Below are 13,522 nucleotides of genomic sequence, written 5' to 3'. Positions count from 1 at the left end.
AGTAATACCGCCAGAACTTCAAAGCAAATACCACCGCGGCAAGCTCCAATTTATGCGTAGAGTAATTCTTCTCATAATCCTTTAACTGCCGTGAAGCATAAGCAATTACCCTACCATACTGCATCAGCACACAGCCAAGTCCACTGTGCGATGCATCACTGAAGATCACGAATCCTTCCCCCATCACCGGAAGGGTAAGGATAGGAGCCGATGTCAACCTCAGTCTCAACTCGTCAAAGCACCTCTGACAGTCGTCACTCTAGACAAATCGAATTCCCTTCCGCGTCAAGCGTGTGAGGGGCGTGGAAAGCTTCGCAAAGCCTTCCACAAACCGACGGTAATATCCTGCCAGTCCTAGGAAACTCCGTACCTCAGTCATCGTCGTCGGTCTAGGCTAATCTCGAATCGCCTCAATCTTCTTCGGGTCCACTGCTACGCCCTCAGCTGAAATCACGTGGCCCAAGAAAGCACCTCCCACAACCAGAACTCGTACTTCTTCAACTTGGCATACAACTTCTTCTCTCGCAGAAGCTGTAGCACAATTCTCAAATGCTCCTCATGCTCAGCATCGCTCTGGGAGTAAATCAGGATATCGTCGATGAAGACTACCACAAACTTATCCAAGAACGGCTTGAACACTCTGTTTATCAAATCCATGAATGCAGCAAGGGCATTTGTCAATCCAAAAGGCATCACTGTAAACTCATAATGCCCGTACCGAGTCCAAAAAGCCATCTTGGGAACATCCTCTGCCCTCACCCTCAACTGGTGGTAACCTGACTGGAGATCAATTTTCGAAAAGACATAAGATTTCTGCAACTGATCAAACAAATCATCAATATGTGGTAAGGGATACATATTCTTGATGGTCACTTTATTCAGCTCCCGGTAATTCACACACAGCCTAAGTGAACCATCCTTCTACTTCACAAACAACACCAGCGCCCCCCAAGGCGAAAATACTGGGTCTCACAAACCCTCTATCATCAAATCCTGCAGCTGCGCCTTTAGCTCTCTTAGCTCTACTGGCGTCATCCTATAAGGTACCTTCGAGATTGGTGCAGTTTTAGGAACTACATCAATCATAAACTCAATCTCCCTCTTCGGCGGCAACGTAGTCAACTCAGGGGGAAATACATTCGGAAACTCGCAGCCTATAGGGATATCCTCGAGTCCCGGCGCCGCCGTAGGTACCTCTACAACTGTCGCTAGAAAAGCGATACACCCACTACTCAGCATCTGTCGAGCCCTCGCCGAAGATATCCATGTGGCAAACAACGTACTCCTGCAGCCTCCGAACGTAAACTCCTCCTGGCCTGGCTCGCAGAACGTCACCGTCCTCGCTCCACAGTCTATCGTAGCATAGTACCACGCCAGCCAATCCATACCGAGCACGATGTCGAAGTCCTGCAGCTGCTCTAACACCAACAGATCTGCGGGCATAAACCACGAATCTAACTGCACCGGACACGACCAACAACACTCTGCAACCTGTAAAACATGGTCGGGGATATGCATCTCTCGTGCCAAAGACAATGACCCTAACTCTAGACCATGCAACAATGCAAATGCTCGGCTAACAAAAGAATGCGAGGCACCGGTACCAACTAAAGTACGAGTACAAATGCCGAAAATCAAAGTGATACCTGCTACTACACGATCGGCTGCTGAAGAGTCCTCCCGGCGGTAACTCGGTGGTGCTCCAAAAGTCTACTGGTCAGCTGGCTACGCTGATGTAATGGATAGTGCTGGAAATGTAGCTCTAGGACACGGTGACCTCACATATCCTGGCTGTCCACAAGTATAGCAGTGGCCCTCTTTTTGCTCACATTGTCGGGGCCAGTGTGGTCCTCCACAAATCACGCACCGCAGCGTCCTCGGTGACGGTCCCTGCTGAAGCAATCCCCTGGAATGCTGACGCCCCGATGAACTACGACCCTGAGAGCAAGATCGAGAAAGCCTCAGCGGACGTCTGCTACTCGCTTGTCCTCCATCATCTGGAAAATGACACTTCCTGTCTTGGCTCTGCCCCAGTGCCACAGTCCGCTCCTGGACGGGTGTAACTCCGTATCCCACCAAGAGTGCCTGCTGCACAAATGCTCCTGTCTCAACGCCTGACCACTGAGTGATAATCTCATAAATCCTCTGCGATAGTACACTCTGCTGCTTGATCACCTCTGTCAGGGCAGCCAACAGCTCTCTCAAATCAGGGGGTGTACTTGCCTCCGGTCGTGCACTCAGCTCTGCCTGGTCAGGCATCTTTAGCGGTGCGACTCGATCCCTGGTCGACGGTCGACCTCGACAACGATCTGAAAGAAACAAAACGGGGTCAGATAACACACAAACACTCTCGACCCAATCAACGAAAGTCTAGAAGGCAGCCCCTGTTTTCCTCCAAAATTATGTCGTCTGCAGCCAACATAGTTTCTCAGGCCAAAACAGGTACTCCATTAATCACTCACCCCACTCATGAAGGAGTTAGAACAACTAATCAGTGACTTTCGCAATTAAATTACGCCTCTTGCGTCTTGCTTTTCTAAGATTTGCCAAACTTAGGTCCTCTAGGTCCCAACGACCTAATGCTAAGCTCTGATACCAACTTAATCTGTCACGTCCCGGATTACACGTTCCCGGGCACGCCGACAAATCCAGCGTATACAAAGGAATTTTCCCTGTATACGAAACGACAGCTGTACCTATAAAATATACAATACTACAAACAGTAGTATAGAGCTGCTAGAAGAACTAGTAAATTAAAAGAAACCGAGTTTCATATACATACACTGAATCCCAGAGTACAAAACTACTCGCGCTGGCGAGTTAAAAGTCTGTATGTACATGAACCCAAACCAAAACATCTACCTGCAGTAGGGGTGCCTCTAGCTCTGCTCCTCGGGTAGGGCTCTAATTCGTGACGCCCTTGCCTATATCCTGATCAGCAACAGCAGCGGCCGAAGACGATGGCTTTGTAAAAACGGGGTAACAAATGGGCGTGAGAACTACTGTAGAAACAAGTAGTCCTCAGTGGGTGCAGCCCTCAACAATCATCGGTCCACCCACTAAGTCTATAGAAAGTAACAAGGCTAGCAGGAAAAGCTGGAAAAAAATCTACAGCTACATATCGCTACACTAGCATGATCTACACTAACCAACTGTAGTAAAAGTCACAACTGACTCAATCTCACTAGGGACTGTGAACACACCCGTCCCGCCTGTCGGATCGAACCCGTAACCTACTCCAGGAGTAGCTTGTGGAGAAAACTCTCTAGGAACTGTGAATACACCCATCCCGTCTAATTAGGTGACACCGTAGCTCAAGAGTAACCGGCGGGGAAGACTCTCTAGAGACTGTGAATACACCCGTCTCGTCTACTAGACTATACCGTATCTCAAGAGTAACCGGCGGAGAAAACTCTCCAAAGACTGTGAATACACCCGTCTCGCCTAATTAGACTACACCGTATCTCAAGAGTAGTCGGTTTCAGAAAAGGTCCAACAGGACGGCTAAGACTCCACTCACGTCACAACCTCACTAAAGGTAGGGAAAAGCGTCACTCACTATCTCACCCGGGCTGCCCAAAACGGACCCACCCTGCCTGTATCTAGCTGCGCCATACACCACCCCGAGGGTAGCCGGCTCAAGAACTGTCCAACAGAAACTGCGACACTCATCGCACTGAAACCTCATTCCGGAATGGCATTCGTGGGCGCAACCCAACCGAGTTTACAAGTGTCTCTGTCAAGGTCGTACTGCTCTCACAGGCTAAGATCAAGCAACCAACTCTAACTGGTCTAACAACTAATAGATCACGTGCCTTCGGCACAATCTGTCACCAAAAAGGCGATACGGGTCCACCGTCAACCCCGACGGCCCCCCAACAGTCCGGAACAGCCTGAAAGCTACTATAAAAAAATTCACTCGGCATCCCAGCACGAGCGTAAATACATTCTAATCTACCTGGAATACTCACTATGATGATACTGCAACAGTACAAAATCATACAACGGCCCCTAGGGCTAAATCAGGTAGTTTAACATATGACGATTAAAATCGCAAGTTTTCTCCTAAGTCTTATCCAAGTCCAATATGTATGTATATGCGTAGATAAATAGACTAAGCTCCAATTCAGATTATTACAAAACTAAATCAATGAACCGAGCAATTGCGACACGCAAAAGAATTCCGCTAATACATGTTGACTATATAGGCACTTAGGAGTAAGCCGATGATTAACCCACCTCGGTCGCTAATCCCTGGCAGCACGGAACTCCCTCGGCTGCGGAACAATCTGCTGGATCGACTGAAAATATCCGAGTCCCGGAATCGAGCTATCTCCAACTATAAACATCGAAAATTCTCAATTCAGTCCAAAATCCACAACAGCAGAGTAAAACAGAGTTTCAACCAAGATAACCTTCACCAAATCCTGCAGGTAAGGGCTTCGTGGATTCCTCTCGAAGTCCCGAATCCAGCGAACCAACTCTCGTCAAAATCCGATGCTCCTGCATCAAGTACGAGATAAAATACTAACAGTCGACGATAAATTCAGCAAAATAGCATCACTTGAGTTCGAAATAGTAAGAACTTGCCCAAAAACAAATGGAAATGTTGAATTACCCACCTCGACAATGCCAAGCACCGATGCGACAGTAAGAACGGTGAAAACCCACGCTCGCCCGGCCTCCTCGCGCTACCCCAATGTCAAAAGTGTGCTCGAACGGTCCCGCGGCGCGACGTCGGCGACAAACCTTCCAACCGAGCTTCTTCTTTGCCTTCAACCGGATGAGAGTGAGAGAGAGATGAAGATGAAGCAAAAGGACTCCTCTCTCTCTACACAAAGCTATATAGAGAGAGGGAGAGCTGCTGATACAAACGAGGTGGAGATTTACTCAAATACCTTCTCACCTACCCCCTTATACCGGTACACGGGCTCCTGTATCGGTACAAGAGCCAACCCGAGGGCAACCTGCACTACAATAAAAACGGTCTATAGCGACACTTTTAAATGTATGTATATGTCAAAAAAGTGCTGCTAGCTAAAATTACCGACACTTTTAAAAAGTGTTGCTATATGTGGCGTCACTAGGTATATAGTGACAGTTAAAGAGTGTCGCTATAACCTAAAAGAATGTTGCTAATTTACCAACACTTATTTAAGCATTTAGCAACCGCCGAAACTCTATTTNAGTGACAGTTAAAGAGTGTCGCTATAACCTAAAAGAATGTTGCTAATTTACCAACACTTATTTAAGCATTTAGCAACCGCCGAAACTCTATTTCGTTGGGTGCTGTGGCGGAGGAGGACGACAGGAAAGGCTCTTCGTCTAGAATTTCAGTGGATTGAGTGAAGAGAGAAAAAAAGATGATAATTGATTTTTCTTTTTTTTTTCTTTTCTGTTTGTAATCGGGCCAAATGGACTGGGTATGGTGGGTTGAGTAGAGTAATCTTTTATTTTTGGTTGGATTGGGCTTTATATTTAGGCATTAGTAGATATTTTTTTAAGTTTTAGGATAAATGTGACACTTACTCAAAAGTGTCCCAAACATGTGTCCCTATAACCTAATTCTGTTGTAGTGCTGCGCGCAGCCTCGCTGGTTGTACCGGTACAGGCACGCTGGTTGTACCAATACAGCAAGCAGAGAAATCTGCTGTTTTGTAGATTTCTTCGCTATAAACTGCCCTCGCGTCGCACGGAGTCCGTTTTGTGTCTATTTGACGCCAACGCGACTCGGACTTGTCCCGACACTCTCCAGAGCTGCCGACAAGTCTCCACAACAGTACACCGGGGATCTCACAAAAATAAGCGTATTACAAATTTTTTCTTTTGTCTTCAGAAATTATTGAAAGTTTACGGAACTCCAAGAATTTAAATAGAAACTATCAAATACCTAAAATATTGTGAAATTAGTTATTGATACAAATATGTGTTTAATATATATATTTAGAATTATGCTGAAATATTATCAATAGCACCAAATTATTGATGCTATTAGATTTTCGACATTTGGACGAAAAAATTTACGGTTATGATGATGTAGACCCTCTAGAGTTAAGTTATTAATTTAATAGTATAATCTAACGAGTAAAAATAGTTAAAAGGTTAAATCTAACGATGGAAAACTTGATAGCACCAAATGCTTTGCTGCTATCGATAGTATCCCAACCGGATTCTATATATTTAATAGAATACTATATTTTATAAATATAATTATATTGTACCCGTAGCAAAGCACGGGTACATCGCTAGTTGCTTCTAAAGATAATAGTAGGAACTCCGACGACAAATTCCTGCACAGTACTCGTGAGTTGGAAATAACGTGTAGACAGACAAGAAGTCACTGCATGGACCTCTGCCCCCGTGTCCACATGCATGAAATGCAGGCAAAAATTAAAAAGCGACATTATTATTGCTTAAATAGCTAAAGGATTTTGTTTGTTTCCTTCTAATAGATCATAATCCATATAGAGGTGGCGTTTTTGGCATGGTAATAATTTTGGAGCAATGTTTCGATATTTCGTTCTAATTTTAGCTGCTTATTTTTAATCAATAAAGGATAAAAATTTATGCATAAAAAAAGATGACATGCTATTGCACTAGCCGTGCCGATCACCAGGTATATAAATTTAGAGATTTTTTTGAAAAAGAAAGAGCTAATATTAAAAAGTTAAATAACTAATATTGAAAAGTTTTTCATACTACCCTTGAATAGTTGAGAGAATGAGGTTTTAATTGAATTACCCATTTTGAAGGCCAATTTGAATAATAATTTGTGATGACATTAAGTCATAAATTTAGTAATTTATAATTTAAAATTAATTTTCAAACATTGAAACTTTATGTTTAAATAGTTAACAAAATTTATTTTTTAACTATAATATATATTAAATCTAAATTTATAATTTAAATTTGATCAATATTTATGAAATTTAACGCTGTTTTTCAATATTGAATAAATAATTTCAACTTACTTTTAAATTGTAGAAATCTTTTATTTAAATAAATAATAAAAGTTTATAAATACAATATAACTTAAATTACAATTTTAAAGAGATTAACATTTTTGAACTTTCATGTTAGTTTAATATTGAATTGACAATTTGAGCTGAAATGTTTACTCATTTGAATATTAAATTTTTTTTCTAAAATTTAAATTTAATTTATACAATTATAAATATAAAGTTTAAACTCTAGTTAGATTTTAAATTCAAATTTATGAAGATTTATCACTTATCAAATTAGTCATTATCTAATTTGGTAAGTAACAAAATTAAATTAAGAAATGAAAATTTGTTGGATATTATCAAATTTGGTAATTAGCTAATACATATTTTCAAATATTATCTTTACGATTGATTGGTAACCTGTTAAGTAAGTTACGATTGGAAAAGTCAATCTTAACCTCAAAAATTTGAATGATCAGATTTAAATTGGCTGGTGTATTGGAACATTTCTCATAATTTTGATCTTCTTGTAGATGCCCCAGGGTGAATGGTATGTTCCAAAACTAAATCCAAACAAAAGTTTCAATAATCCCCACATATTCATGCATTATGCTGTATTAATTATATATGTATAGGATAATGTGAGCCCCAGGGTGAATAGTATGTCCCAAAACTAAATCCAATCAAAAGTTTCAATAATCCCAACATATTCATGCATTATGTCAGATCGCTGGCGCTAGCCATCAATCCCTAAAGCTCGAGCTGTTAGAAATACGCAACCAATTCGCTTAAAGCGTACAGAAACAGCACCCATGAGTCTCGATTGTGACTCGGCCCAACTAGCCTCACGCCACTTCGAACATGACTCGGCCCACATGACCTCCCGCCACAAAGCAGGATGCTAGCCAATTTAATCCAGCACCTGAACACATTTGCAGCATGTGGGAATTGAACCTATGACCTCTGGCTCTAATACCACTTGTCGGATCGTTAGCGCTAACCATTAATCCCAAAAGCTCGAGCTGTTAGAAAAACGTAATCAATTCACTTAAAGCGTATAGATACAGCGCCATGAGTCTCGATTGTGATTCGGCCCAACCAGCCTCACGCCACTTCGAACATGACTCAGCCCAACCCAACCTCACGCCATTTCGAACATAACTCGGCCTACATGGCCTCCCGCTACAGGATAGAATGCTGGCCTATTTAAGCCAACACATTATGCTGTATTAATTATATATGTATAGGGTAATGTGAGCCCCAGGGTGAATAGTATGTCCCAAAACTAAATCCAATCAAAAGTTTCAATAGTCCCAACATATTCATGCATTATGCTGTATTAATTATATATGTATAAGGTAATGTGAGCCCCAGGGTGAATAGTATGTCCCAAAACTAAATCCAATAAAAAGTTTCAATAATCCCAACATCCCAAAACTAAATCGAATAAAAAGTTTTAATAATCCCAACATATTAATGCATTATGCTGTATTAATTATATATGTATAGGGTAATGTGATTAGATTCAAGGCACAATTTCTCTTTCTGGTCAATTGTGATAGAATCATAAAAAAAAAAATGCAACAAATCGAAAAGAGTTGTTAACATTAATCAAAGACACTCGAAGGCTCTTTTTGAGATATACACTACAACAAAATTAGGTTATAACGACACATCACTACAACAAAAACGGTCTATAGCGACACTTTTAAATGTAGGTACATGTCAAAAAAGTGCTGGTAGCTAAAATTACCGACACTTTTAAAAAGTGTTCCTATATGTGAGGTCGCTAGATATATAGTGACAGTTAAAGAGTGTCGCTATAACCTAAAAGAGTGCTGTTAATTTACCAACACTTATTTAAGCATTTAGCAACCGCCGAAACTCTATCTCTTTGGCTGCGGTGGCGGAGGAGGATGACAAGAAAGGCTCTTCGTCTAGAATTTCAGTGGATTGAGTGAAGAGAGAAGAAAAGATGGTAATTGATTTTTCCTTTTTTTTTTTTCTTTTCTGTTTGTAATCGGGTCAAATGGACTGGGTGTGGTGAGTTGAGTAGAGTAATCTTTTATTTTTGGTTAGATTGGGCTTTATATTTAGGCATAAGTAGATTTTTTTTAAGTTTTAGCATAAATGGGACACTTATTCAAAAGTGTCCCAAGCATGTGTCCCTATAACCTAATTCTGTTGTAGTGCATGTTTGGGACAATTTTGTCTAAATAGGACAATTTTGTCTAAATATCCTATTTATGCCAAAATTTTAAAAAAATATTTACTAATGTCTAAATATAAAGCCGAATCCAAAAAAAATAAAAGGTTACTCTACTCAACCCACCCAACCCAGCCCATTTGGCCCGATTACAAATAGAAAAAAAAAGAAAAATCGATTACCATCTTTCCTTCTCCTCTCACTCATTCCACTAAAATTCTAGACAAAGGGCCCTTCCCTCTCGTACTCCTCCGCCACCGCAGCCAACAAATAGAGTTTTGGCGGTTGCTAGATGCTTAAATAAGTATTGTTAAATTAGCAGCACTCTTTTTAGATTATAGCGACACTCTTTAATTTTTACTATATATATAGCGACCCCACATATAGCAACACTTTTTAAAAGTGTCGGTAATTTAGCCAGCACTTTTTTTTACTTGTACCGACATTTAAAAGTGTCGCTATAGACCGTTTTTGTTGTAGTGCGATAATGTAGAGATTATATTTGGTATAGTATATAATATCATATTGCACATATCATATAATATATTTTCTGCAATACTGTTGAAAATAGGAAAGTGTATCGTTATAAACTTTTGCCCCAACTTTTTTTTGTTTTTATTTTAATTAGGATTAAATGGACCTCAATACTAAAAGGGCCTTCCGAATAGAAATAGGAAAAAGAAAAAAAGAAAATTAATCCACTGAAAGAAAAAAAAAAAAAAAAAAAAAAAAAAATATATATATATATATATATATATACTGCATCTACAAGAAGGTCAATTTAATCTATGCATGTGTGAGAAAGGTCAACTGAGTTTGTAACATAATATATAGCATAAGTAAAAAAAAAATAAAAAAAATAAAAAACATTTTTGTCATGTTTTTTAAAAACCAAAAAAATATCATGATTAATTGTTTTGAAATTAAGATCGATGGAATGCATTTCTCTCCCATTCTCTCTATTTTTCTTCATCTCAAATTTAAATTAGACCGATAAAAATAATTTTTTACTCCTAGTTTTTTGTTTTCTTTCTCTCATTTTTCTCTCCATTAAAATGCGTCATAAAATCTCAAAAAAAAAAAAAAAACAAAACCATAAAAGGATGAAGATTAACAATTATAAGAACAAATAAATTAGCTCTCCTACTACTACTACATCTACAATCTACATGGAGATGGCTCTAGCATTTTCTTAACTGGCCTCTTCATCGCCCCCGGAAGCCACCGTTTGACTCATCGACGATGAGGCCGCGCCATCGCCGCCTCTGCCGCCGCCGCCGCCGCTGCGGTGGTTGTGCATCCAAACCTTAAACACCTGCCGGCTGACGCCGATCTCGAGGCAGAACCTCGTCACGTCGTCGCCCGCCTCCTCGCCGCCAATGCCGCCGTCGGCCCTCCTCGGTACCTTCCACCCGATCCTCTCCGCGAAGCTCGCCATCCGGGCCTTCTGCTCCTCCGTGAACTTCGTCCTCGCCCGCCGCGGCTTGCTCCCCTCGGGGCACCGCCGTCGACGCTCCTCAGCCGCCTGTGTCTGCGCTGCAGCCGGCTGCTGCTGGTGGTCGTGGCGGCGGTGGCCGTCCAAGAACACTTTGCGGTGGAAGTTGCGGTGGCAGCCGCATGCCGCGCAGCTCAGTGAGCCCGGGCGGGCCTCGTCGGCGGTGTACTCGCAGCAGCCGTCGGCGGCGTAGGTGCCGAGCTTCGCGGCGTGGTTCCGCATGCATTCCTTGTACACCTCTCCTAGCACTACTCTCTCTCGCTCCATTCCTCTCTCTCTCTCTCTCTCTCTCTCTCTCTCTCTCTCTCTATGGATGGATCTCTCCCTCTCCCTCTCCTCTGTGCTACGTATCGAATGAGGCTGTGTAGTGTTTCGGTGCAAATTTGTGGTTATGGTCACATATAATCAGTTGTTTGCCAAGATGCCACTGTATTAAGGGATAATTTCATCAATACCCTTTTGAAAAACCGTAATTACATGAATAACCCTCTAAACTAGAAAATATCGTCAATACCTCTCTTAAAACCAAAAATATCCACAGATACTCTTTGGGTTAGCTTTCCGTCAAAAAATCACCCAATATTTTTTAAATATCAATTTTATCCCCAGCACGAATTTAACCATGTAACAATTTTAATTTCAAAATTTGATATTCGGTATTTAATATTCAAAATTTTGAAATTTTGAAATTCAAAATTTAAATCTAAAATATGAAATTTAAAATGTAAATTTAAATTAAAAATTTTGAAATTTAAATTTTAAATTTAGATTTTAGAATTTTAAAATTTAAAATTTGAAATTTAAAATCTAGGTTTAAATTTTGAAATTTAAAATTTAATACTTAGGTTAAATTTTGAAATTTATAATTTAAAATTTAAAATATAAAAATTTTAAATTTAAAATTTAAAATATAAAAATTTTAATTTTTCATTTAAATTTTTTAATTTAAAATTTTATGTTGGAATTTAAAATTTAAAATTTTGAAATTTAAAGTTTTCATCTTGCGGGTGAGGGATCCCAAGAAGTGAAAATTTTTTTTCTTTGATTGTTATTCTACTCTATTTTTTTGTAATATAGTTAAACTATACTCTGAAAATTTGGTGTCCTTTTATGTCTATCAAACGCTTCATAGTATATAATGTACCAACTTCTTAATATAAAAGTAAATATAAATAAAAATAGTGTGAGATACTATTTTTATTTGACTTAAAGAAGTAAAATATAAATTGGAAATAACTTGTGCTGAAATCCGGACGAAAATAGAAAATTTAGAATTTTCTGTAAGGAACGAGACTGATATTTTAGCAGAAAATTCACAGTGTCAGAAAATTATAAAAATTGAAGAATATGTCGGAATTATTTTTATGAGGTTAGATTTAAAGTTTCATATCATTCCGACACCCGGAAAGTGAAAAATAAAATCTAACTGCTATCCGCTAGAGATTTTAGTCGGTAGAGTTTTCGGTGACCAAAAATAGTTAAAACTGAAAAGTTAAGATATATTTCTTTCTATTAGCTTAAACCAAGTCTGACTGTCAAATTTGAGCATAAACGGACGTTTAGAAGGGCTCCGGCGAAAAGGAACAGATTCTGAGCTGCTAAACTGAAGTTTAGTATATGTTGAGGGGTGTTGACTTATAAAAATGGGCTTTTTCCCATTTCCTTCTTCCACCTTTCTTCTCAACCGAACACAACACACACACACACACACGTATGGTGAGGGAGAGGAAACCCTCCATTTCTCTGTTTAGATATCTCCCTACTCTCTTCATCTCTCTCTTCCAAATTTGGAGGCTTGGCTGAGAGCGGGCTTGGGAACACGTGTGGAGCGACAGTTCGAGTCTTCGTGCGCCCGGTTGAGCGGCGTACTTCCGACTCGGCGTTCGCATTTTGGTAAGAGTTTAGGATTTGGTTAAATCCTTCATGAATGATATTCTAGTAGTCCTTAGAGTGTTCTAAACAAGTTACTCCATATATTTTTGGGGTATTTGAGGATGTATTAAGGCTAGTACTTCAAATTGGGGTTTTAGTAAATAAGGGTTTTGATCTCATTTAACCCTTTAATCCTCTAATTGAAGGTTAGAGTTGAGCCCGTGATGACCCTACGTTGCGGATTGTTGGGCGTTCGGTGATCGTTTGCGCGTACGAGCCGAACCGGATCACATGTGCCGCGGGAGCTCGATTGCAAATGGCTACAAACAATCGGAGAGCGATATAAGGTGGGTTGTGCTCTACCAAAACAATTAGGTCGCTTCCATGCCAAAGTGAAGTGTGTTTCATTATTAATGCATGAAGTGATAGTTAATTGCCAATGAATGGATGCATGAGATATATGCTAAATAACATGAGCTAGATGTTAAATATGAGCTAGATTCATGAGTTAAATGCTAAAGTGAATGCATGAGTTAGATTCTAATTGTAAATGCATAAGATGTATGCTAGTAAAAGAATGCATGATTGAGATGCTAATAAAGAATGCATAAGCTATATGCTAAGCGAATGTATGATCTAGATCCTAAAGTATGCATATGAGAAATGCTAAAAAATACGTGGGATATATGCTAAAAGAATGCATGATTGAGATAGATGCTAATTGTGAATGCATAGAGTATATGCTAAATGAATACATGAATTAGATGCTAAGTGAATGTATAAAATATATGGTAATTGGGTATGCATGATGTATGCTAAATGAATGTATAAAGTATATGCTAAGTGAATGTATAAGATGTATGCTAATGGTGAATGCATGATGTATGCTAAATGAATGCATGAGATATATGCTAATAAACGAATGCATGAGATAGATGTTAGATTCACATAAACGTGAACTTGGGTCGATAACTCTAGGTTGATAGAGAACTCGACATCGGAAAG

The 13,522-nt window shown here is 39.8% G+C and overlaps 1 protein-coding gene across 1 annotated transcript; it reads right to left on the bottom strand.

Moving 5' to 3' along the window:
• LOC109719554 (zinc-finger homeodomain protein 11-like) lies at positions 10,247-11,000 on the bottom strand. Its single transcript, XM_020246310.1, has one exon. The coding sequence runs from the start codon at positions 10,910-10,912 to the stop codon at positions 10,343-10,345; it is 570 nt and encodes a 189-aa protein (XP_020101899.1). The 5' UTR covers positions 10,913-11,000; the 3' UTR covers positions 10,247-10,342.

This window comes from Ananas comosus, linkage group 1 (assembly GCF_001540865.1).
Source record: "Ananas comosus cultivar F153 linkage group 1, ASM154086v1, whole genome shotgun sequence".
Classification (NCBI taxonomy): domain Eukaryota; kingdom Viridiplantae; phylum Streptophyta; class Magnoliopsida; order Poales; family Bromeliaceae; genus Ananas; species Ananas comosus.
The sequence above is the reverse complement of the archived record's forward strand: the minus strand, read 5'-3'. Positions and strand labels throughout refer to the sequence as shown.